General features: G+C 44.4%; 1 protein-coding gene across 1 annotated transcript in view; it reads left to right on the top strand.

Annotated features, from left to right (window-relative positions):
• The first annotated feature begins 11,899 nt into the window (after nt 1-11,899).
• LOC135552822 (stAR-related lipid transfer protein 13-like) overlaps nt 11,900-27,967 on the top strand; it is a 107,791-nt gene continuing 91,723 nt past the window's right edge. Inside the window, exons 1-2 of the mRNA XM_064984690.1 lie at nt 11,900-12,313; nt 23,290-24,911. Of these exons, the coding sequence (XP_064840762.1) occupies nt 23,490-24,911 (1,422 nt within the window). The 5' untranslated portion in view covers nt 11,900-12,313; nt 23,290-23,489. The remainder of the gene's footprint in view (nt 12,314-23,289; nt 24,912-27,967) is intronic.

The following is a 27,967-nucleotide window of genomic DNA, read 5'->3' as shown; positions in this document are numbered from 1 at the left end:
GGATCACCTGAGAACCGTTGGGGAGGTGGAAGACGAGGTTCAGCCAGGGGGTTAACTGCCATGGGTACGTGAACTTGAGGTACTGGGACGGGAACTGTTGCCGGGGTAAGTCGATCAGATATTTGCTTAATGGAAGTCAGCATCTCTGACAGAAGATGAGAATGTCTAGCCATTAAGGCCTCTTGCTGAACCAGGGCGGCTTCGTGACGTTGGACAGTCTCCTGGTGGTGGGACAGCGTGGCAAAAAGGTCCTGGGAACTGGCTGCCTCTGGGTTCATTTTTGGCTCTGTGTTTCTGTCAGGACCCGGTTTCGAACCTGGGTCTCCGGAGTGAGAAACAGTCACTTAACCAACTGAGCCACGAATAGACAGCAGAACCCAGAAGATGAGGCAGACACAGCAGTACTTAAGACGGTGTATTTAATAAAGAAAAAATCCTAAAATACAAAAATGGCAAATCCAAAAGGTGGTAGGTAAAACACAAAAGAACTCAAAAGAAACTCACCAAAAATAAACAAAAACAAAAAACAGAATACCACAAGAACGTCACCCGGAATCGACAAGAGCACACAGAACACTAGGGCAGGGTGCTAACATACAAACACAGAGCACAGAACTGAGGGAAACAAAGGGTTTAAATACAATCAGGGAAAACGAGACACAGGTGCAAACAATAATGGGGATCAAGGGAAAAACACAGGGACAAAAAGCACAATGGGGACATCTACTGACAAAAACCCGGAACAACCCTGGCCAAATCCTGACAGGTTTGAGTTGCGTTGTACAAACTGACGAGCGCTTTCGGAGCTAAAGGTTAGCTGATGACCGCTAGCAGTGGTTAGCTGACTACTAGCTAGTAGCTAATGATTCCGGTTCTGAAGTAAAGAAAGATACTTTAGAAAAACAGATCCACACCACATTGGTTGAGGCGGGTTGCAGGAGAGTATTTTGAAGTTGAGGTTTAGAAAAACATAAAAAAGATATGTGAAGAAAAAAATATAAAAAGATATATACATGGAACACGACAAGACGAAGGACAAAGACATCTGACTGATACACCATCTTGGAAATGTATGATCTCGTATCATTGATTGGACTCCAGGTTAGCTGACTCCTGACTCCAATTAGCTTTTGGAAAAGTCATTCGCCTAGGGGTCACATACTTTTTCCAACCTACATGTTGTTTGAATGTTTAAATGAATGTTTAAATGATGTATTAAATATAGACAAGAAAAATACAATAATTTGAGTGTTATTTGTTTAAGCAGACTGTGTTCATCTATTGTTGTGACTAAAATGAAGATCAGATAAAAAAACATTATGACTAATTTATGCAGAAATCCAGGTAATTCCAAAGGGTTCACTTACTTTTTCTTGCCACTGTATTTCTGTATTTCATTTTCAATAAATGTGAAGTTTTTTATTGAAACACGTTTTCACTATGTCATTATGAGGTTTTGTGTTAAATCCATTTTGAATTCCGACTGTAACAGAACAGAATGTGGAATAAATCAAGGGGTATAAATATTTTCTGAAAGCACAGTACAATTCCAGTGTATAGTGCCTGTGCATGTGTGTGTGTGTGCCTGTGTATGTGTGTGTGTGTGTGTGCCTGTGCATGTGCACGTCTGTGTGCCTGTGCGTGTGTGTGAGCAGCCAGCTGCTCACCCGCTTGCCTGACTCTACCTCACCCTAATCACAGAGCAGCAGCATGGAAATGACATGCTTGATAATGGGACAGACAGACAGTGGTCTAATATAGCAGTATTTCAGGTCATGGTCAACCCCTTTTTTTCCATTGTCATTTCAACTAGTGCCTTGATCATCTCCACTCACACATAGTTCTGGATGTTTGAGAAGTTGTTTGGGAAGTTGTTTAGGTTGTGATTTCAGGGATGGAGGTGTCCTGTTGTTATGGTGTATTAACTATTTTCCTATACACCCCAAATGGTACCCTATTCCCTATGTAGTGCACTACTTTTGACCAGAGCCAATGTGGTGCACTATATAGGGAATAGAGTGCTATTTGGGATGCAAACTATGTGTAATCTTTGTTCTTCCTTCTCTCCTGACCGGGATAAAGAGTCTGACATTACTTTAGATTGTTGGGAAGACCCCAATGTCTGTAATTATTTGTTCATGTCAGCACTAGTTTATGCACCAGTTTATATGCAAAAGTATCTCTTATCACAGTGTAATATCTAACACAACACACTACAACATGTGTGAGTTCTTTCAAGGCCTAGCCTGTTCTCAAAGATAAGGGTGACACATTGCAATAAAGCATAATGAGATTCAATTCTGTTTTTCCATCTAAAGATTAAAAGCTAGTCTTCAGTAGTAATCTCTGTTTTAGGTCTGATGCTACCAGCTGCTGTTAGCCACAGATAAACCAAATGAGATGCAGGTCCAGTCTCCTGGGTATCCAAAGGATAACAGTTAACTGCACTCTGAAGATTAGAACAATTAATTCACTATGGCTCAATCCCAATAGGCCTGGTCAAAGTAGTGCACTAAATAGGGAATATGGTGCCATCTAAGGACGCACCTGTATTGATAATCTGTGGTCCCTAGGGGAGAAGGAGGAGGGTCTAGCCAAGCCTCTCCTCCATTGTCTTCTGGGGCCCTCCCAAATGGTACCCTACTCCCTATATACATTTTTGACCAGAGTCCTATAGGTTGGTTAAAAGTAGTGCACTATATACGAAATATGGTGCCATTTGAGACAGCCTGGTTCTTCTGAATCACATTCACATCCCTCAAAGACTTTTTTCTCTCTCTCTCTCTGAGGTAAATCAAACGTTTCAGTAAACCATCTGTAGCACTGTAGGCTACAATGTAAAGGGGTTGCCGTGAATTTGACAGTAATTTATAGGCAGTTAATTGGTAAGTACATTTCTGTATTTCATATTGCAGTATATCTACTGTAATCTAAATACAGTATCAAAGCAAGCACTGTGTAATGACACACACTACAATACTGTAAATGTACTGTAATCGACTGTAAAAAAGTAAATGCTACTGTAATCATAATGGATGGTTGAATGAATGAAATTTGTTGAGGGGAGATGGGGTTTGTTTTTCACAGTATTTTGCTGTAATTACATGGTATTGCTGCAAGCAGGCTGTTTGGTAGTACTATGTTTACACATTACAACACATTACAGTGAATATTTGGTGTTTTATATCACTTGCACTTCTAGAGACTTAACAAAGGCTTCCAAACTGGCAGCGACCACAGGGCAAAAAAATACCAAAAGGACATAGCAAAATTCTCAACCCCGCTGTCACTCCAATCTGTCCCCTATACCATTGAAGTTGATGGAGCACTATAACCACACAAGTTAAATTGGTACAGCCTTCTCATTAAAGGATGCAACAAATACAGCCAATTACAAGGCACACCTCAAAATATGTTAATGAGCCAGAAACAACAATACCATGCACCTACTAGTGGTCAATTGGTTTTTGGTGCTCTAGAAATATGATATGGTACTGCATTCTGTGGGTTGAAATTACTGTACCATTCGAAATAAAGCAATTCTTTCCCTGCCAACAACATTTTGCCACAATGGACCATAATTTACAGTATGCTGCAGTAAAATTTCACAATATTTTCCTGTTGGTAATACCCCAAATTACTGTATAAATTACAGTTTTCCATTACAGTGTACTAGTTATCTGTCTCTGAATATGAAGATAGCAATTTATGATGCTGGATCAGGATACAGAGGCAATGGCAAAGAGGAGAGAGAGAGGGCACGGAAAAGAGAGAGACAGAAAGAGAGATTGAGATGCAGAGATGGCGCAGTGGTGGAAAAAGTACATCATGTTCATACCTGAGTAAAAGTAAAGATAACTTAAAAGAAAATGACTCAAGTAAAAGTGAAAGTCATCCAGTAAAATACTACTTGAATAAAAGTCTAAAAGTATTTGATTTCAAATGTACTTAAGAATCAAAAGTAAAAGTAAAAATACTTTTAAATTCCTTATATTAAGCAAACCAGACCGAACAATTGTATTTTTTATTTTTTTCTACAGGTCGCCAGGGGCACACTACAACCCTAAGATGTCATTTAAAAATGAAGCATTTGTGTTTAGTGAGTCCTCCAGATCAGACCCAGAAGGGATGACCAGGGATGTTCTCTTGATAAGTGTGTGAATTGGGCAATTTTCCTGTCCTGCTAAGCATTCAAAATGTAACGAGTACTTTTGGTTGTCAGGGAAAATGTAAGGATGTAATGTAATATAAATAGTGAAATAAAGTACAGATACCTCCACAAATGTAGTACTTTCAAGTACTTTACTTAAGTACTTTACACCTCTGGATGGGGTGGGGGTTGTAGCAGGGAGGAGAAACAGACTTTAGAATTGTATTTTTAGTTATTGTGACAACTAATTTATTTTCATAACACCACAAAATCCTCCTCTGAGCCCCCCCCCCCCCTCCGAAGATAGAGAAAGAGAGAGAGAGAGATTGTTGGGAGGAGGCGTAACACAGAACATCTGTCCATGCTCTCTGGAATGCTGGGAATCTGCAGGAGAATATAAAAGGAATGGGAATGGAATCAGAATATTGAGTCAAGGCCAGAGGTATTGCTGCAATGTTCTACAAAAGAGCGTTGTCTCATTGTGGTATTTTATTCATTGTCCTTGGGTGGTGTAAATATTGTGACTGTTGCGTAAGAGTATCATTTGAAATGTAATGTCTGACATCCAGGCAACGTCCCAAATGGCACCCTATTTTGTATATAGTGCACTAATTTTAACCAGAGCTCTATGGATGCAGCCCCAGATATGCTTATTGTCTTGTTTGGGTAGGTGATCTTAGAGGTTTTACACAAGTTTGAAGTTAAGTGAAGAGAAGTCTGAGCACAACAATAACATGTTTTGTTGTTGGCAGGCAGCAGGCCCTCAACCATACAGCCACATGTTGCAGCTGGCTGTATGGTTGAACCCCCCCCCCCCCCCTCTGTCCCTCTCTGTTCTACAGGAACCACAGTCTTTTGACATTCCTCTCCTGTCCTGACAGTCAGTCTGGTTCATTCCACTGATTAGAGAGAATATAGAGGAAAGGCAATGCTCTTGACAGATGAAAATATGCTGTGCAGCCTTGTGGTAATAGCAGTATTTAGCTGGTGGTTAGCATGCAGTGTTAAGAGTGGTGTCCCAGTTTACTGAGAGATTTATTACTGAATGAGCCCTCATCTCAGACCCTAAAAGCGTCTGCATGCTTCCCATCCGAAACAGTTCAGAACAGTTTGTGCACATATTACGACAACATTTTGTGACGTTTTTGTTTGTTTCGGCAAGGTTTTCTTCTGCTGTTTGGGCACACATTTTTTCTCAAGGCAAGCCGAAGTCAGTAGCCGAAGTCTACGCCCTTTCGTCTGTGATTGGTCAACAGTCAACAGAGATTGTTCAATGAAATGTTTGCTGTCATTCCACAAGAGACGAATAGTAAAAAACACATCTTAAAGGAAAATGAAATAGAAATACCCAGTAGAAACATTGTAATCAACTATAGAGAAACTGCAGTCTCCTGTTTCTGGCCCTGGCATGCTTGCATCTGTAGCTGTTGGTTGTCTTTGGCAGCCTCTCCTAGGCCCTATGCCTTCACATAGCTGTCGTAGCAGCCTGCGATATGGGGAAACGGCTCTACATTGCTCACCGCTCACCAGCAGAGCAATATCCCATCAACTCTGCCTCCTGAATCACACACACACTGACACACTGACACACATGCATAAGTACACGCACACACATACACAGTTGTTGTAAGATTTTAGTTCACGGCTAGAAAGTAGGTCCTGTCATTACATTAGCCAGTTAGGATTGAGACAATTAAATAAGCTCTTGTGTTTGATGTATTTAGTCTCTAGTGCTCAGTGTGACTGTGTCTTTATGTCAGGTCATGTTCAGTTCGCTGACTGACCCTGCAGATTCTATGGCTTCTATGGCAATGTCCCAAATGGCAACCTATTCCCTATTTTGACTATAGCCCAATAGTGTGCAATATGGGACGCAGACAGAGTCTAAACCAAGCTCCGCATAGCACGGCTCGACTCAACTGCTTTTCAGACCAGGTTCCCTCTTTTCTGTCATTTAGTCTTTCCTCCTCTCTCACTCTCCCTCTCTCTTTCTCCGTGGGAAACAAACAAGTCTGTTTTCCAGCGGGGCAGCGAAAGTCTCCTTTCGAAACATCCAGATATGTTTGACTAGAGCTGTTCCCACTCCTAACCTCCTAACCCTAACCCAGCTGTGTCTCAAAGTGCACCCTATTCCCTATGTCTTATGTTTGACCAAATGTAGTGCACTATATAAGGGATAGGGTGCCATTTTGGACACAACCAGGACCTCTTCACCTCAGCAGCTGAGCCAGATGAGACCAGATGAAGATAAAGGCAGCCTTTCATTAAAGCAGGCAATAGTTCAACGTGTTCCTCCAACTGTTGCCCCAATGTTGTTCATAAGAGCTGGCAAAGGGAAGAATGAGTTCCCCCCTCTTCTCCTCTCCTCTCCCTCTCCTTCTTCTACACTTAACAAAAATATAAACGCAACATGTAAAGTGTTGGTCCCATGTTTCATGAGCTGAAATAAAAGATCACAGAAATGTTCCATACGCACAAATAGGTTATTTCTCTCAAATGTTGTGCATAAACGTCTCCTTTGCCAAGATAATCCAATCACCTGACAGGTGTGGCATATCAAGAACCTGATTAAACAGCATGATCATTACACAAGTGCACCTTGTGCTGGGGACAATAAAAGGCCACTCTAAAATGTGCAGTATAGTCACACAACACTATACCACAGATGTTTCATGTTTTGAGGGAGTATGCAATTGACATGCTGACTGCAGGAATGCCCACCAGAGCAGTTGCCAGAGAACTTAATGTTAATTTCTCTACCGTAAGCCGCCTCCAACGTTGTTTTACAGAATTTGGCAGTACGTCCAACCTGCCTCACAACCATGATGTGTGGGCGAGTGGTTTGCTGATGTAAACATTGTGAACAAAGTGCCCCATGGTGGCGGTGGGGTTATGGTATGGGCAGGCATAAACTATGGACAACAAACACAATTGTATTTTATCGATGGCAATTTGAATGCACAGAGATGCCTTGACGAGATCCTGAGGCCCATTGTTGTTCCATTCATCCGCTACCATCACCTCATGTTTCAGCATGATAATACACAGACCCATGTCGCAAGGATCACTACACAATTCCTGGAAGCTGAAAATGTCCCAGTTCGTCCATGGCCTGCATGCTCACCAGACATGTCACCCATTGAGCATGTTTGGGATGCTCTGATCGATGTGTACAACAGCCAGTTTCCAGTTCCTGCCAATATCCAGCAATTTCACACAGCCATTGAATAGGAGTGGGACACCATTCCATGGGCCACAATCAACAGCCTGATCAACTCTATGGAAAGGAGATGTGTCGCGCTCCATGAGGCAAATGGTGGTCACACCAGAAACTGACTGGTTTTCTGATCCACACCCCTACTTTTTTTAAGAATCTGTGACCAACAGATGCATATCTGTATTCCCAGTCATGTGAAATCCATAGATTAGGGCCTAATGAATTCATATCTATTGACTGATTTTCTTATGTGAACTGAAACTCGATAAATTCTTAGAAATGTCCTTATATGAACTGTAACTCAGTAAATTCTTTGAAATTGTTGCATTTTCCATTTATATTTTTTGTTCAGTATAGTTCAGGGAGAGTAGCTCCATTTATTTAGTAGCAGGCTACTGAACTGGTTGGAGTTTTCCTGCTTTTTGTCTCGTTCCAAAGTCATGCCCTTCTGCACACAGAGGTCAGAACTCAGACTACAGTCTATTATAGCAGACCGTATAAGACACTGTAGTAAACAAAAGCAATGTATTATGCATTCTGTGAGCTTTTTATCTGCTTGTTCAGACAACAACAAAGCCAATGCAAACACAGATAGGACCACCAAGGCCACTAAGGAATGTCATTCAACCTAGCAGCACGCAACAGAACCAAAAGGGGACCATTCTATCTAATGTACACTCGCTCCATATCTCTCTAGTTACACTGTATATTTACCAGACGCTCTTATCAAGACCGACATACAGTAGTGAGTGAATACATTTTCACACTGGTCCCCTGTGGAAATCAAACCCACAACCCCCCCCCCCCATGGCATTGCAAGCACCGTGCTCTACCAACTGAGCCACACAGGGCTTCAGTTTCAATCGCCATTGAACACTATTGTATGTGAAACAACCCAGGACAATCGCTATACAGTGCCATTGGAAAGTATTCAGACCCCTTGACTTTTTCCACATTTTGTTATGTTACAGTCTTATTCTAAAATGTATTAAATTATTTTCACCCTTCATCAAGCTACACACAATACCCCATAAAAACTAAGCAAAAACAGGTATTTAGACATTTTTGGTAAAAAAAATATTTAAAAAATATCACATTTACATAAGTATCCAGACCCTTTACTCAGTACTTTGTTGAAGCCCCTTTGACAGCGATTACAGCCTCGAATCTTAGTGGGTATGACACTACAAGCTTGGCACACATGTAATTGGGGAGTTTCTCCCATTCCTCTCTGCAGATACTCTCAAGCTCTGTCAGGTTGGATGGGGAGTTTTGCTGCACAGCTATTTTCATGTCTCCCCATCGATGTTCGATTAAGTCCGGGCTCTGGCTGGGCCACTCAAGGACATTTAGAGACTAGTCCCTAAGCCTCCTCTGCGTTGTCTTGGCTGGGTGCTTAGAGTCGTTGTCCTGTTGGAAGGTGAACCTTCGCCCCAGTCTGAGGTCCTGAGCGCTCTGGAGCAGGTTTTCATCAAGGATCTCTCTGTACTTTGCTCCATTCATCCCTGCCTCGATCCTGACTAGTCTCCCAGTCCCTGCGGCTGACAAACATTCCCATAGCATGATACTGCCACTACCATGCTTCACCTGAGGGATGGTGCCAGGTTTCTTCCAGACATGACGCTTGGCATTCAGGCCAATGAGCTCAATCTTGGTTTCATCAGACCAGAGAATCTTGTTAATCATGGTCTGAGAGTCTTTAGGTGCCTTTCGGTAAACTCCAAGTGAGCTGTCATGTGCCTTTTACTGAGGGGCTTCCGTCTGGCCATTCTACCATAAAGGCCTGATTGGTGGAGTGCTGCAGAGATGGTTGTCCTTCTGGAAGGTTCTCCCATCTCCACAGAGTTGTCTCTCGACACAATCCTGTCTCGGAGCTCTACGGACAATGCACCTGAGGTCAATTTCGAGTCTCATAGCAAAAGTTCTGAATACTAATGTAAATAAGGTATTTCTGTTTTTTATTCAGAATACATTCGCTTTGTCATTATGGGGTATTGTATGTAGATTGCTGAGTTTTTTAAAATTTATTTAATCCATTTTAGAGTAAGGCTATAACGTAACAGAATTTGGTAAAAGTCAACGGGGTCTGAATATTTTCCAAAGGCACTGTATGAACTATTTTACCCAAAGAAAACATCTTAACCTTTACTATGTACTCTTAGAAAAAAGGTGCTATCTAGAACCTTAAAGGGTTCTTCGGCTGTCCCCATAGGAGAACCTTTTCACAAACCCTTTTTGGTTGCAGGTAGAAACCTTTTGGTTCCAGGTAGAACCCTTTTGGGTTCCATGTAGAACCCTTTCTACAGAGGATTCTACATGGAACTCAAAACGGTTCTACCTGGAATAAAAAAGTGTTCCCCTATGGAGACAGTCGAAGAACCCTTTTTTCTAAGTGTCTTTTTTCCTTACAACTATGGCACATTTAATGTAGATATGACAATACTGTGCAAGCATACAGTAACAGTAGTGTTTCCTGTGTTTATGACTGTTGTCACGTTCGTTGACATGAGTGGACCAAGGCTCTGGTTCACCCCTCGGCTCCGCCGACCACTCCGTGTGCCCTCCCCAATTCTTTTGGGGGGGGGGGGTGACTCTCGGGCTTCCGTCGTGGTTGCGAACCGCGGAGTCATCGTTGATCCTCTTTCGCGGCCTCCGCCTGCTTCCATGGCAGGGTCTTGTCTCCTGTCATAACCTCCTCCCATGTCCATGATGTCCTCCACTCCCTTTTCTCCCAGGCCCAGGATCTCTGCTCCTCCTGGCCACGCTGCTTGGTCCTTTGGTGGTGGGATCTTCTGTCATGTTCGTTGAAATAAGTGGACCAAGGCGCAGCGTGTGTAGAGTTCCACATTTTATTTAATAGTGAAACTTACAACTAAAACAACAAAGAATATAACAAAACGTGCAGTATTGCAGTGCTTAAGGCAACTATACAAAAACAAGATCCCACAAACTAAGGTGGGAAAAAGACTGCCTAAGTATGATCCCCAATCAGAGACAACAATAGACAGCTGCCTCTGATTGGGAACCATACCAGGCCAACATAGAAAATACAACATAGATTGCCCACCCTAGTCATACCCTGACCAACCAAATAGAGAATAAAAAGGCTCTCTAAAGGTCAGGGCGTGACAACTGTTCTCTGATGTTTAGATGTACTAGTATGTTAAGGCAGGGCTGGTTGCTCAAAACACCTTAAATTAGATGTACGGAGTGTCATGACAACAGCAGGGCATAGAACAGCTTTCAAAGAAGATGGCTGGAAACTATTGTTGACAGAGAAAGATAGCCATGGGCGGATAGCAGAGTTTTTTTATGAATGAGAGTAAGACTGGGAGGAGGTCAGAGTGCAGCAGGGGCTGATTTGTGATGATGGCTTCGAGAGAGAGGAGGAGGGAGGATGAGGGAGGAGGATGGGTTAGGAAGATCAGGGAGAGGGGGTGAGGAGTGGTCTCTCTCTCTCTCTCTCTCTCATGGATTCCAGGGTGAGTTACAGAAAGTGAGCTCCTTTGGCATTCTTCCTTAGCTACTGTAGCCTATCAGAAGGCCCCTCATAAATGCAAACAACACACACTCAGCCAATCAGCAGACAGCAGCAGTAGCATACCCCAACTAATGTGTGAGTGTGTTTACTCTTCATATCACCCTCTGAGGAGCTCTATATGACAGGCTTCTAGTTAGTTCTAAGAGTGAATCTAAATCCTACTGAGTGCAGGCAGAGCTTTGTTCCCCCTGGACTTCCCTGGATCAGAGGTCAGGTAAGTTCAGACTCCTTCCCTTGCTTGTCTGATGTCGTGCAGAGCTGCCATCAATGACTCCAGTCTGTGATTCAGTAATGAATAGCATAAAGTAGATTAGTTATGACTAACTTCACATTTTAACAATTTTTGGGGGGCACAAACAAGGCACTATCATTATGGCAAATACTTCACATACCTTATTATATCTCGGTTTGACACTTTCCCCTACAACATAGCAGCACATCTTTGACCCTGAGAGGATCCTTTGGAATTCCTTATCTGTGCTATCTGTGTCTTTATATTTTAACCAGCTAACGCTGGATATCAAGGCAGAGTGCCGCTCCTCCTTAGTAGTAATCTGCTCTACTGCGCCTCAGGAATGACTACCATGCTGTTGCGTCCATATAGGATGACACACACGCACACACACACACACACACACACACACACACACACACACACACACACACACACACACACACACACACACACACACACACACACACACACACACACACACACACACACACACACACACACACTCTGAGTCCAGTGACAATACAGCCATGAGGTCACTCTGTCTTCACATCCGAACATGTTGTGTTAGCTGGAACCACATATTACCTTGCTCTCTTACGGTGCTAAATACCGAATACTGCTCCTCTCCCTTACTCCCTCTCTCACTCCCACTTCATCTTTCTCTCTCCTACAGTATCTCTTCTCTCCTCCCCTTTCCACCTCCCACACAAATACACACACTCACTCACTCTCACACTCCATGCCCTTACGCATATTCTGAATGGCTTAGTCAGAGCGCTAGCGGCATGCATAGAGATAGCCAGCGCTAACCTCCACTAGCTTGAGGGAGGACAGATAGAGGGATAGTTGAGATGACAGTGTTGCCCTGCAGAGGAAGACCTGCTTGACATGCTGACTGGAAACACAGTGGCTGCACTTCTGACAGGAGACTCTTCTACTCTCTCTCTCTTCTCTCTCTTCTACTCTTTCACTTCTCTCTTCTCTCTCTCTTTTACTTTCGCTCCTCTGTCTCTTCTGAGAGAATCTCCTAGTCCCTCATTCTCTCTCCTGCTCTCTCTTGTGTCTTAAGAGAACTTTGGTTCCACTAGGACTGTCTCTCTCCAGTGTTTTGTTGCTATGATCTCAGTTTGTCTGTTCAGACAACAAACATGACTATTCTCCACCTAACAGGTAAGACTCTACTTGCATCTCAAATGGCACCCTCTTCCCTATATAGTGCAACATTTTTTGACCAATCCCTATCGGCCCGGGTCAAACGTAGTGCACTATAAAGGGAATAGGGTTCCATTCTCTGTCCGTTTGTTTTCATAGCCCTTTGAGACAGTTTATTAAATTATTATTTTTAAATTATTATTATTTATTGCAGATAGATTGTAGCTTCCATCAATGTAATTGTTTGCATGACTTCCAATCCCTCATACATCTTTTTGCAAATACATCTTTTTGCAAATATATATATATATATATATATATATATATATATATATATATATATATATTCAGTTGAAGTCGGAAGTTTACATAAACCTTTACATAAGCCAAATACATTTAAACTCAGTTTTACATTTCCTGACATTTTATCCTAGTAAAAATTACCTGTCTTAGGTCAGTTAGGATCACCACTTTATTTTAAGAATGTGAAATGTCAGAATAATAGTAGAGAGAATTGATTTATTTCAGCTTTTATTTATTTCATTACATTCCCAGTGGGTCAGAAGTTTACATACACTCAATTAGTATTTGGTAACGATGCCTTTAAATAGTTTAACTTGGGTCAAAATGTGTCGGGTAGCCTTCCACAAGCTTCCCACAATAAGTTGGGAGAATTTTGGCCCATTCCTCCTGACAGAGCTGGTGTAACTGAGTCAGGTTTGTAGGCCTCCTTGCTCACACCAACTTTTTCAGTTCTGCCCACAAATGTTCTATAGGATTGAGGTCAGGGCTTTGTGATGGCCACTCCAATACCTTGATTTTGTTGTTCTTAAGCCATTTTGACACAACTTTGGAAGTATGCTGGAATACCTAGGATAGGATAAAGTAATCCTTCTCACCCTCCCCCCCCTTAAATGATTTAGATGCACTATTGTAAAGTGGCTGTTCCACTGGATGTCATAAGGTGAACTCACCAATTTGTAAGTCGCTCTGGATAAGAGCGTCTGCCAAATGACTTAAATGTAAATGTAAATGTATGCTTGTGGTCATTGTCCATTTGGAAGACCCGTTTGCGACCAAACTTTAATTTTCTGACTGATGTCTTGAGATGTTACTTCAATATATCCACATAATTTTCCATCCTCATGATGCCATCTATTTTGTGAAGTGCACCAGTCACTCCTGCAGCAAAGCACCCCCACAACATGATGCTGTCACCCCTTGTCGCGGCTTCTAGGAGTAGTGGGTGGAGACGTCAGGCGCAGAGAGCAGAGATAGTTCAATCGTGATCTTTTAATCCAGAACAACAAGTAATGCTAACGCCAAACACTAAGGCGCATCACTTAAACCAGCCCAAAAGCAGGACCAAGAGAAAATAGTCCACGAGAATACACACCACATGAACAGAAAAACAAGCCTGCACAAAAGCAGGCGGGCATACCTGGTTTAAATAGACCAAATCAAAACCCAAACAAGAAACAGGTGTAACAAATCAGACAAAACTAACTGAAACAGAAAGGGGGATCGGTGGCAGCTAGTAGACCGGCGACGACGACCGCCGAGCGCCGCCCGAACAGGAAGAGAAACCACCTTCGGTGGGATTTGTGACAGTAACGCCCGTCTGATGCGCGGCTCCCGCAGCGCGCTGACCCCGGCTTTGAGGGCGACCCGGAGTGCGAGGCGCAGGGCGATCCGGATGGAGGCGATGGAAATCCCTTAGTAGTGATGGATCCAAAATGTCCCCCACAGGTACCCAGCACCTCTCCTCCTTACCGTACCCCTCCCAGTCCACGAGGTACTGCGGGCCCCTCACTCAGTGTCTCGAGTACAGAACAGCTCGTACCGTGTACGGCGGGACCCCTTGATGTCCAGAGGGGGTGGAGGGACCTCCGGCACCTCACCTTCTTGTAGAGGACCAGCTACCACCAGCCTGAGGAGAGACACATGAAACGAGGGGTTAATACAATAGTAAGAGGGAAGTTGTAATCTATAACACACCTTGTCTATCCTCCTCAGGACTTTAAATGGCCCCCTCCGCCCATGGGACTTACCTCGCCCATTCTCCTGGCCGGTCCTGGCAATACGACCGCAGAAACCTACCCACCACCTGGTTCACTCTCTCCAACTGCCCATTACTCTCAGGGTGATAACCAGAGGTCAGGCTGACCGAGACCCCCAGACGCTCCATAAACACCCTCCAAACCCGGGTCGTGAACTGGGGACCTCGATCAGAAACTATGTCCTCCGGCACCCCATAGTGCCGTAAGACGTGGGTAAATAGGGCCTCCACAGTCTGTAGGGCCGTAGGGAGACCAGGCAACGGGAGGACACGGCAGGACTTAGAAAACCTGTCCACAACGACCAGGATCGTAGTGTTCCCCTGAGACGGGGGAAGATCGGTAAGGAAGTCCACCGACAGATGAGACCAGGGCCGTTGTGGAACAGGGAGGGGCTGTAGCTTCCCTCTAGGCAGGTGCCTAGGAGCCTTACTCCTTTCTTGAAAAAAAAGCACAGGGGCGGAGCTTCGGTGGTGTGACCGAGCGCTGTGATAGCACGGCTCCAACCCCAGCCTCGGACTCCTCCACCTCCACTATGAATGCCAAAGAGGGGTCCGGATGCGCCAACACGGGAGCGTCAGTAAACAGCGCCTTCAACCGGTTGAAAGCTCTGTCCGCCTCGGCCGACCACCGTAACCGCACCGGCTCCCCCTTCAGCAGTGAGGTAATAGGAGCTGCCACCTGGCCAAAACCCCAGATAAACCTCCGGTTGTAATGGGCAAACCCTAAAAACCGCTGCACCTCCTTTACCGTGGTCGGAGTCGGCCAATTACGCACAACGTTAACGCAGTCACACTCCATCACCACCCCCGAGGTGGAAATGCGATAACCCAGGAAGGAAACGGCTCGTTTGGAGAACACACATATCTCAGATTTGATGTATAGGTCATGCTCAAGCAGTCGCCCATGTACCTTGCGCACCAGGGAGATATACACGGCGCGTGTGGCGGAATAGATCAGGATGTCATCAATATACACCACCACACCCTGCCCGTGCAGGTCCCTGAGAATCTCATCTACAAAGGATTGAAAGACGGCTGGAGCATTCTTTAACCCATACGGCCAGACAAGGTACTCATAGTGGCCAGATGTGGTACTAAATGCTGTTTTCCACTCATCTCCACTCATCTCCCTCCCGAATACGCACCAATACGCGCTCCTGAGGTCCAGTTTCGTGAAAAAACGCGCTCCGGGGAATGATTCCACCGCCGTAGCGGTGAGAGGTAGCGGATAACTAAACCCCACTGTGATTGAATTGAGACCTCGATAATCAAGGCACGGACGCATGACCTCCCCCCTTTTTTTTCACAAAAAAGAAACTCGAGGAGGCGGGTGACATGGAGGGCCGAATGTACCCTGGTCTCTGTCTCATTCCGTGACATATGTCTCCATAGCCAACGTCTCCTCCTGTGACAATGGGTCCACGTGACTCCTGGGAAGTGCAGCGTTCTCCTAGAGGTTTATCACACAATCCCCCCGTCGATGGCATGGTAATTTGGTTGGCCTTTTCTTACAAAAAGCGATAGCCAAATCAGCATTTTCTGAGGGAATGCGCACAGTGGTAACCTGGTCTGGACTCTCCACCGACGTGGCACCGATGTAAACTCCAATACACCTACCTGAACAATCCTCTGACCACCCCTGGAGAGCCCCCTGTTTCCAGAAAATTCGGGGATGGTGACTGGCCAGCCAGGGAACCCCCAGCACCACTGGAAATGCAGGTGAATCGATAAGGAAGAAACTGATCCGCTCCCTATGATCCCCCTGCATTACCATGTCCAGTGGAACCGTGGCCTCCCCGACCAGCCCTGACCCTAATGGTCGGCTATCTAAGGAGTGCACGGGGAAGGGCGGATCTATCGGCACCAATGGAATCCCCAACATATGGGCGAATCCGCGATCCATAAAACTCCCAGCTCCGCCTGAATCGACAAGCACCTTATGCTGGAGAGAGGGAGAAAATGCAGGGAAAGAAATATATAAAAACATGTGACAAACAGGGAGCTCTGGGTGAGTTTGGTGCTGACTCACCTGGGGTGACCGAGAAGTGTTCTGCCTGCCATCTCAACTCCCAGATGAGCTCCTCGCACTGGTCGGAAGTGTGTCCTCTCTGACCACAGCTGGTGCAGGAGGAGCCTCCTCTTCCGGTCCCCCTCGATGCAGCCCCCCCCTAACTCCATCGGAGTTGGAGCAGGAGGGCTGGGAGGTGGAACTGACAGGACCCCTTCTGAACACCTGCGGGCATCTAGCAGGTTGTCCAGCCGGATCGACAAGTCTATGAGTTCGTTGAGGGGGAGTGTGGTGTCCCGACAAGCTAGGTCTCTGCGGACGTCCTCCCGGAGGCTGCACCAGTAGTGGTCCATCATGGCCCTGTCATTCGACCCCGCACCAGCGGCCAAGATCCGGAACTCCAACGCGAAGCAAACCGTAGTCTGGCTTTTTTATGGTGCAGTGGCTTCTTCCTTGCCGAGCAGCCTATTAGGTTATGTCAATATGGGACTCGTTTTACTGTGGATATAGATACTTTTGTACCGGTTTCCTCCAGCATCTTTACAAGGTCCTTTGCTGTTGTTCTGGTATTGATTCAAATCAATGATTTTAGCCTACCTTTGATTGAAATATGCATCTTTATCATTTTCTCTCCCCTTGCACCTGTCTATCTGGGGAATTTGGGAAAGTTTTAGCTGTTTATGATAACCCGCTTATCTTATTGTGGTGATTTTGTTAGAAAGAACATATCTGATTCTCCGCTAATCAAACAGATAAGCTCTGCATTGCAGATAACAGATAAGCCATGCATTATGTTCCTTTCTAACATAGAATATATTTGACATAAAAGAACATTTTCTAATTGCATTCATTAACATTCGTTAGCCTAAAAATCAATAATATTTCTAGCAATTTCTAGTCAGTCAATGGTCAAGGTCTTGTTTTAAAATGTTTTGTCACAGAATAAAATGAATGAATCGTGAGACCTCTGGCTACACAAACCTGGACTTTATAATGAAATTAAATAAAGAAGTCAAGCTCCTGGGATTCTTATTTTCCATTATCATGAACTGAACACCTCCCTCTGCAACTGGATCCTGGACTTCCTGACAGGCCACCCCCGGGTAGTGAGTGTAGGCAACAACACATCTTCATGGCCGTGCACGACTCCCACATCATCATTAGTACATTTGTTGACAACACGATGGTGGTAGGCTTGATCACCGACGACGATGAGACAGCTTATAGGGAGGTCAGTGACCTGCCAGTGTGCTGCCAGGATAACAACCTTTCCCTCAACGTCAGCAAGACAAAGGAGCTGATCATGAATTACAGTAAACAGGAGGGCCGAGCATGCCCCCTTCCACATTGGGGGCATGCTCGGGCCTGTGGAGCTGTTTGAGAGCTTCAAGTTCCTCGGTGTCCACATCACTAAGGAATTAACATGGTCCAGACACACCAACACAGTCATGAAGAGGGGACAACAACACCTCTTCCCCCTCAGGAGACTGAAAAGATTTGGCATCGGCCCTCAGATCCTCAAAAGTTATACAGCTGCACCATTGAGAGCATCTTGACTGGCTGCATCATCGCTTGGTATGGCAACTGCTTGGCATCCAACCACAAGGCGCTACAGAGGATAGTGGGTGTGGCCCAGTACATTCCTGGGGCTGAGCTCCTTGCCATCCAGGACCTCTATACCAGGAGGTGTCAGAGGAAGGCCCTAGCCACCCAAGTCAGAGACTGATAGCTCTGCTACCGCACAGCAAGCGTTACCGATGCACCATGTCTGGAACCAACAGGACCTTGAACAGCTTCTGCCCCCAAGCAATAAGACTGCTAAATAGTTAGCCAAATAGCTACCTGGACAATCTGCATTGAGCCCTTTTGCACTAACACTTTTGACTCATGACATACGCTTCTGCGTATGTCTGTTTCCTCGTCACTTTACCCCTACCTATATGTACTGTACATATCTACCTCAATTACCGCATACCCCTGCACTTTGACTCAGTACTAATTTCAGTTTATGTGGCAAAACAAGCAAGTATAGTGTAGAAAGTCATTGTACCATCCAAATCACTATGAACTATATTTTCTATAACCAAACATATTGTATTTTCAGGAGTTTGAAGCTGGTGTACAAAACAGAAAGTAACAGATGCAAAAATTAAACATAAAGCGGGAAGCATAGAAATATAACACATAGAACAGATCTAACGCTTCTTAGACTTGCTTTCATTTCTATGTGAATTTTGTCAGGTCAGTGTCACGTTCGCTGGAATAATTATCGGACCAAGCTGCAGTGCGATATGGTTTCCACATATTATTTATTAGAAATGCACAAAACAACAAAGAAAGAACTAAACAAACAATGAACCGTAACTAAGAGGTGTAACATACACTAACTCAAAACAATATCCCATCAAACACAGGTGGAAAAAATGCTATTTAAATATGATCCCCAATTAGAGACAACGATAGCCAGCTGCCTCTAATTGGGAATCACACCAAACACCAACATAAAAAAACTAAATTAGAACCCTACATAGAAAAATAATGACTAGAAAACCCCTCAGTCACACCCTGACCTACTCTACCATAGAAAATAAGGGCTCTCTATGGTCAGAACGTGACAGTCAGCCAGTCAGCCAAAGTTCCATATTGCAGCTTAACATTTTCATGTTCAATTTTCACGTTTAACATAAAAGACCCCTTCACCTTTTCCACATTTTGTTAGGTTACAGCCTTATTCAAAAATAGATTAAATATATTTTTTCCCTATCAATGTACACACAATTTTCCATAATAACAAAGCAAAAAACGTTTTTTAGATTATTTTTGCAAATGTATTAAACATAAAAAACTGAAATACCTTATTTACATAATCATTCAGACCCTTTGCTATGAGACTCAAAATTTAGTTCAGGTACATCCTGTTTCCATTGATCATCTTTGAGATGTTTCTACAACTTGATTGGAATCCACCTGTGATTGGACATGATTTGGAAAGGCACACACCTGTCTATATATGTTTTTTTTTTTTTTTGTCGATATAAGATCCCACAGTTGACAATGCGTGTCAGAGCAAAAACCAAGCCATGAAGTCAAAGGAATTGTCCGTAGAGCTCTGAGACAGGATTGTGTCGAGGCACAGATCTGGGGAAGTGTACCAAAAAACTTCTGCAGCATTGAAGGTCCCCAAGAACACGGTGGGCTCCATCATTCTTGAATGAAAGAAGTTTGGAACCACCAAGACACTTCCTAGAGCTGGCCGCCCAGCCAAACTGAGCAATTGGAGGTGAATGGCCTTTGTCAGGGAGAGGACCAAGAAACCGATGGTCACTATGACAGAGCTCCAGAGTTCCTCCATTGAGATGGGAGAACCTTCCAGGACAACCAACTCTGCAGCACCACCAGGTCTTTATGGTAGAGTGGCCAGACGAAAGCCACTCCTCAGCAAAAGGCACCTACAGAACTCTCAGACCATGAGAAACAAGACTCCCTGATCTGATGAAACCAAGTTGAACTCTTTTGCCTGAATGCCAAGCGTCACATCTGGAGGAAAACTGGCACCATCCATACGATGAAGCATGGTGGTGGCACCATCATGCTGTGGGGATGTTTGTCAGCACTGGGAGAATAGTCAGGATCGAGGGAAAGATGAACAAAGCAAAGTACAGAGAGATCCTTGATGAAAACCTGCTCCAGAAGGCTCAGAACCTCAGATTGGAGAAAAGGTTCACCATCCAACAGAACAACAACCCTAAGCACACAGCCAAGACAACGCAGGAGTGGCTTCAGCCAGAACCCGGACTTGAACCCGATCTAGCATCTCTGGAGAGACCGAAAATAGCTGCGCAGCCATGCTCCCCATCCAACCTGACAGAGCTTGAGAGGATCTGCAGAGAATATTGGGAGAAACTCTCCAAATATGGGTCTACCCAATAACACTCAAGGCTGTAAGCGCTGCCAAAAGTGCTTCAAGAAAGTACTGAGTAAATCCATTTTAGAATAAGGCTGTAACGTAACAAAATGTGGAAAAAGTGAAGGGGTCTGAACACTTTCCAAATGCACTGTATTTCCATCGCATTTTAACCACTATTTGTCAAAATGGCAATCAGGCATCGATCATCATGTCACCAGAATAAGACCCTCTGCATCTATTGGAAAGGAGCATGAAGCTCATACCATGCATTTCAAGGTCGCGTGTACAGTTTCAGCATAAAGAATGTGCGCGCGTTGAATAAATGGCACATTTGTTGTGGAAGTAATTACGGTAGGCTACAAATACACACCTGTCCTGAGCGTTGATTATTGATCATGCAGATAGTAGATCAGAAGGCCATAGCCAAAATAGATCATTTAACAGTTCCATTCCACATCACATTGTTCATAGAAATAATTTACGTTAATTTACTGGTTTCTCTCAGTTATTTATCACAGAAAAAGGGAATGAGTTTTGGCGGTAAATCCTGGTAAATCTCGGTAACCTGGACGTGGCAGGGGTGTGGTAGGGGTCGTGGCAGGAACGCAGTCTGCCTGTCAGCACAGCTGAATTTTAGAGAGCATTTTAGAGGCCCCCCATCTTGCCAGTGTAGAGACGTTTTTTAATTTTTAAGCCAATTTCCTGCTATTCTATAAATGTCTCCATGGAGCTGAGAGAAATGTTTGCAGTTGTAAAGCTTATTTCCTGTCATTCTATGCATTTTGCCATGGCTAATGCTGTGTTATTTTGCTCAAACATAATAACAAAATCAATACCACTAAATTCATTGTTTTGGGAATTTTCAATTCTGTCTAGCTTTTATTTTGGTGATTGTTAGTTCTCAAAGATTAAATGATTTAAAGATATACAGGTCCATTATCTTTTCTACATACTCTATATCTGTTTTTAGTTGTTGAACTGCTTTTTAATCCACAAAATTAGTAAAAAAAATGTTAAGCACTGTTTGGGCGACCTGAAAAACACAACGTTCGGCAACCCGCCCAAGGATTTCAACGGCAGAAGAAAACCCTGCACACATGTGCTGGTGTCACTGTGTTCTTCTCCCTCCATGTGAACATACTGTGTATTATTGTGTGTGTCATCCTATTTGTATGAGGCTGTATGGTTTGAGGCTGGATTCATATTGGGTTTAGATCAACCATACTAATAAATAATCATCCATTACAGCATACAGATCAATCATACTAATCAATAATCATCCATTACACCATACAGATCAACCATACTAATAAATAATCATCTATTACACCATACAGATCAACCATACTAATCAATAATCATCCATTACACCATACAGATCAACCATACTAATCAATAATCATCCATTACACCATACAGATCAACCATACTAATCAATAATCATCCATTACACCATACAGATCAACCATACTAATCCATAATCATCCATTACACCATACAGATCAACCATACTAATCAATAATCATCCATTACACCATACAGATCAACCATACTAATAAATAAGCATCCATTACACCATACAGATCAACCATACTAATCAATAATCATCCATTACACCATACAGATCAACCATACTAATCAATAATCATCCATTACACCATACAGATCAACCATACATCAATAATCATCCATTACACCATACAGATCAACCATACTAATCAATAATCATCCATTACACCATACAGATCAACCATACTAATCAATAATCATCCATTACAACATACAGATAACCATACTAATCAATAATCATCCATTACACCATACAGATCAACCATACTAATAAATAATCATCCATTACACCATACAGATCAACCATACTAATACATAATCATCCATTACACCATACAGATCAATCATACTCATCAATAATCATCCATTACACCATAAAGATCAACCATACTAATCAATAGACTTCAACCTCTCCATACATACAGAAGGCAAAGTTATTCTCCAGGGAATTGAAGGACAGTTGCAAAGGCATTCATGACTGTGTTTAAGCTGTACCAAGACCTCACAGTTGGGGTTAGTGTATCTATCTGTGAAATGTAGGGAATGCAGTTACTGATGTAACTTTGTTGTCAGCTTGTTTGGAAAGAGCAGTCTGAGAAAAGCCTCCCTTTGTACCCTGAACAGATGGTTATCCCCGACACAGAGTGGAGTGCTTATGGAATGTGTGTGTGTGTGTGTGTGTGTGTGTGTGTGTGTGTGTGCATCAGCTGCTGGGCAGAATAGCTAGATTCCTGTGTGCAGAGATGTCACTGCTGTAGTGTTTGAAACAGATCCAGACTTGAACATTGCGACTGCAACCAGATGTTCAGATTCACAGCTAGCAGCTCCTCTCTAGGGGCTATGTCCCACATGGCACCCTATTCCCTACATAGTGCACAACTTTTGACCAGAGCCCTATGGACACTGGTCAAAAGTAGGTCAATATATAGGAAATAGGGAGACATTTGGCTGGCTTCACTCCAGCTGTAGTTAGTTCACTGCTAGTAGGAGAGTCAGAAGGGGCAAGAAGAAACACACTTACAGAATACTAGCTTGGTATATCTGTGCTTAAAGGTAAAGTTATTATTATTCTTTTAGTTGAAATGGATGTGTGTGATGGATCTGAACCCGAGGACAGCAGGCAGTCTTTGTGCAATGTCATTGTAAGATGTTTATGGCTTGAAACAAATGCATTTTCTTGTCTGTTTGTTTAATGCAGTATTTTTCTTTAATGCAGTTTCTCTGTGTCTTCTCTAATGCCATATCTTCTTTGTATCTTCTCTAATGCGACATCTTTTCTAATGCAGTATATTTTATAATGCAGAATCTTCTCTGTATCTGCTCTGTATCCTCTCCAATGCTGTATCTTCTATATTGCTGTATCTTCTCTGTTTGTTTAATGTTGTAACGTTATCTTCTCTCTTTGTTTAATACTGTATCTTCTTAGTTTTTAATGCTGTATCTTGTTTCAGGGGATCTGCTGTTTGATCGGTTTGAAAGTTGTTGTTGCTGATCCAGGTGCTGAGGTCGTCTGAGAGGAACATGGCAAATCCATATAGCTCTTACATCAGACAGCAGTCCCTCTGGATCTACCTGACCACCAGTCACACAACCAGACTACCTGTTCCCTAGTAATACACCGTAACAGACTGTAACAGACTGTAGAGACAACATGGACACAGTTCTGATGGTTACTCTGGAGGAGCGACAGTCTCTGGTCATGTCAGCATCATCTGGTAGGATCTTCTCACCACAGACACTGGCACATACACAGGTACAGACACAGGCACAGCAACAGACACAAGCAGAGACACAGACACACCAGTCCTCCTCAGAATGTGCTTCAGAGTCTTCTCATGATGACGACAGCTCCACAGAGAGAGGTGAGAATGTTTGTTTGACTGGACCACTAAGCAGTGACTATAACAGGACTGGAGCTCCTGGGATAGAGGGAAAACTAGCTGTTAGTACTGGAGGGCCAGCAGGACCAGTAGAGTCTGGTTCTGATGTCTCCCCTCCTGACCCTCTAGACCCTCTCCAGATCGTCTGTCCCGAGGGTCTTCTCAGTGAGCCAGGCAGTGTGACATCACCATCGCCTGATGATGCCAATAACAATGGATTGGATTTACACAGTACTTCCCCAGCTGAGGACCCCTGCCTTGCCTCCAATGTTCCTTCTCCTAGGATAGAGGGAGATGTGGATGTTCTTGCTCCTAAGATAGAGGGAAACCTGGAGGTTGAGGACAGTGACAGACCTGTAGAATCAGGGCATTTCCTGGATGCTAACCTCTCTGGTCAGCTAGAGGACATGGAGCTGGGGCATACCTCGCCCAGCCAGACAGAGAGCGACATGGAGCTAGAGGAGGAGTCACCCAGATGGACAGAAACAGACAGCCAGCCTGAGGACCACTCAGAGGGGCCTATGGATAACGGACATGTCCCTACTGATCTGGAACACACAGAAGACAACCATGTGCCATTCCCTCTAGGACATATCCATACCCTTCTGGTCCAATCAGAGGCAGAGGTCAGCCATGTCACTATCTCTATGGTCCAATCAGAGACTTTTAACTCCATCCCTTCTCTAGTGGTCAGTGTGGACAACAACATGGATCCCTTCAGACCACCCTCCCTCCCCATAGCCCTCTCTGAGGCCCCCTTGGCGGAGCTAGGCCTCTGCGATCACCCCCGCATCATCAAACACAAACCTAGCTCCATCACCTTCTCAGACTACACCTGTAGTTCCTCCACCTGTCACTCTAGCACCGACCACAGTGTCTTCATCAATGACAGCTCCGACTGCAGGGAGTCTTCCTCAGAGGAGGATGATGAAGGTGATGTTGATGAAGATGGGGATGATGACGACATATTCCCAGAGCTGCTTCAGAGCAGGGAGTTCCTGGTCAGTCGGAGGAAAAGGAGCAGCAACACAGACAACGTAGTTCAGAAGAGAAGTTCTCTGAATCCCCAGGCTGAGGCACCAGTCAGCTCTACAACCAACACTTCAGCCAGCTCCCACCTCTCCTCCTCTTCTTCCTCCAAAAACCAGAACCACGGCGGCTACGAGGCAGAGACTGAGACCAGCAGCACAGAGGTAGGCTACTGTTTGTTGACAGTCATTACAGACATTACAGTATTTTAGAGACACAACTGTAAAGATAGTCCCACCTATATTCCTCACATATTGATGTAATATTCATGTCCTTGTTGAATGGTTCAGTAGAGATGTGTTTGATAGTTTATGTCAGGTTTAGGGACTGTGTACTAATTGTAGTTTAACACCATTAGATACAGTATATTAATATACATGAATCTATTTTATATTAATATAATCCAGCCTGTTCTCTCAATGAGGAGACGTGACTGTTGCTCCCCCAGGCTGTGTATTTCCTGCCTCCTGGCCAGGAGCCATATGTATCAAGGGTCTTAGAGTAGGAGTGCTGATCTATGAGCAGTTCTTGGGTTAAATGTGGAAGACCCAGTCTACTAGGTATCCCCTTTCCTTTACTCTGAGATGCTTGATACAAAAAGGCCCCAGATGTCTTCCATTATTTAATTCCACTTAGGCTCAATACAAACACAGTGCTTTGCTATACAAACACTTTCAATAGTCTGCTCCCCACTGTTTGTTGTTATTGCATTCTGAGATATTACTCTATTGGAATGAGTTTGTAGGAGTACATTGAAAATCTAGCATTTTCCCCAGAATTTTAAAACACAAAACCCAGCAGGCATTGCAGGAATGCAGACATCCTTAAACATTTGTTGCTTTCCCTCCAGTCCTGTTTTGTCAGAGCTCCTACACAGGCATCATCGTGTCTGTACTGTCTTAACCAACAGTATCTACAGCTTTATTCAGCTTCATTCTCCCCTATAATGTCAAAAGTGCATTCCTCGGCTCTGATCAAAAGTAATGCATTATAGGGAATAGGGAGCCATACTGCAGCAGCTCTGTGGTGTTTTTCTCCCAACCGTCCCTCTGGTCTTGGTAGTTACCAGGCTGTGACTCTATCCCTCCAGGTTTACTAGTTACCAGGCTGTGACTCCATCCCTCCAGGTTTACTAGTTACCAGGCTATGACTCCATCCCTCCAGGTTTACTAGTTACCAGGCTGTGACTCCATCCCTCCAGGTTTAATGGTAGTTACCAGAGTGTGACTCCATCCCTCCAGGTTCAATGCTAGTTACCAGGCTGTGACTCCATCCCTCCATGTTTAATGCTAGTTACCAAGCTGTGACTCCATCCCTCGAGGTTTAGTGGTAGTTACCAGACTGTGACTCCATCCCTCCAGGTTCAATGGTAGTTACCAGGCTGCGACTCCATCCCTCCAGGTTCAATGGTAGTTACCAGGCTGTGACTCCATCCCTCTAGGTTTACTAGTTGCCAGGCTGTGATTCCATCCCTACAGGTTTAATGGTAGGTACCAGGCTGTGACTCCATCCTTTCCAGGTTTACTAGTTACCAGGCTGTGACTCCATCCCTCCAGGTTTAATGCTAGTTACCAGGCTGTGACTCCATCCCTTCAGGTTCAATGGTAGTTACCAGGCTGTGACTCCATCCCTCCAGGTTTACTAGTTACCAGGCTGTGACTCCATCCCTCAAGGTTTACTAGTTACCAGGCTGTAACCCCATCCCTCCAGGTTTAATGCTAGTTACCAGGCTGTGACTCCATCCCTCCAGGTTTACTAGTTACCAGGCTGTGACTCCATCCCTCCAGGTTTACTAGTTACCAGGCTGTGAGTCCATCCCTCCAGGTTTAATGGTAGTTACCAGGCTGTAACCCCATCCCTCTAGGTTTAATGGTAGTTACCAGGCTGTGACTCAATCCTTCCAGGTTTACTAGTTACCAGGCTGTGACTCCATCCTTCCAGGTTTACTAGTTACCAGGCTGTGACTCCATCCCTCCAGGTTTACTCGTTACCAGGCTGTGATTCCATCCCTCCAGGTTTACAAGTTACCAGGCTGTGACTCCATCCCTCCAGGTTTACTAGTTACCAGGCTGTAACCCCATCCCTCCAGGTTCACTAGTTACCAGGCTGTGACTACATCCCCCCAGGTTTACTAGTTACCAGGCTGTGACTCCATCCCTCCAGGTTCAATGGTAGTTACCAGGCTGTGACTCCATCCCTCCAGGTTTACTAGTTACCAGGCTGTGACTCCATCCCTCCAGGTTTAATGGTAGTTACCAGACTGTGACTCCATCCCTCCAGGTTTAATGGTAGTTACCAGGTTGTGACTCCATCCCTCCAGGTTTAATTCTAGTTACCAGGCTGTGACTCTATCCCTCCAGGTTTAATGCTAGTGACCAGGCTGTGACTCCATCCCTCCAGCTTCAATGCTAGTTACCAGGCTGTGACTCCATCCCTCCAGGTTTATTAGTTACCAGGCTATGACACCATCCCTCCAGGTTTACTAGTTATTAGGCTTTGACTCCATACCTCCAGGTTTAATGGTAGTTACCAGGCTGTGACTCCATCCCTCCAGGTTTAATGGTAGTTACCATGCTGTGACTCCATCCCTCCAGGTTTAATGGTAGTTACCAGGCTGTAACCCCATCCCTCCAGGTTTAATGGTAGTTACCAGGCTGTGACTCCATCCCTCCAGGTTTAATGGTAGTTACCATAGTGTGACTCCACCCCTCCAGGTTTAATGCTAGTTACCAGGCTGTGACTCCATCCCTCCAGGTTCAATGGTAGTTACCAGGCTGTGACTCCATCCCTCCAGGTTTACTAGTTGCCAGGCTGTGACTCCATCCCTACAGGTTTAATGGTAGGTACCAGGCTGTGACTCCATCCCTCAAGGTTTACTAGTTACCAGGCTGTGACTCCAACACCCCAGGTTTAATGGTAGTTACCAGACTGTGACTCCATCCCTCCAGGTTTACTAGTTACCCAGCTGTGACTCCATCCCTCCAGGTTTACTAGTTACCAGGCTGTGACTCCACCCCTCCAGGTTTACTAGTTACCAGGCTATGACTCCATCCCTCCAGGTTTACTAGTTACCAGGCTGTGACTCCATCCCTGTAGGTTTAATGGTAGTTACCAGGCTGTGACTCCATCTCTCCAGGTTTACTAGTTACCAGACTGTGACTCCATCCCTCAGGTTTAATGGTAGTTACCAGAGTGTGACTCCACCCCTCCAGGTTTAATG

The sequence above is a fragment of the Oncorhynchus masou genome, chromosome 13, assembly GCF_036934945.1.
Source record: "Oncorhynchus masou masou isolate Uvic2021 chromosome 13, UVic_Omas_1.1, whole genome shotgun sequence".
In the NCBI taxonomy this organism is placed as follows: Eukaryota; Metazoa; Chordata; class Actinopteri; order Salmoniformes; family Salmonidae; genus Oncorhynchus; species Oncorhynchus masou.
This window is presented reverse-complemented; position numbering and strand designations above follow the sequence as displayed.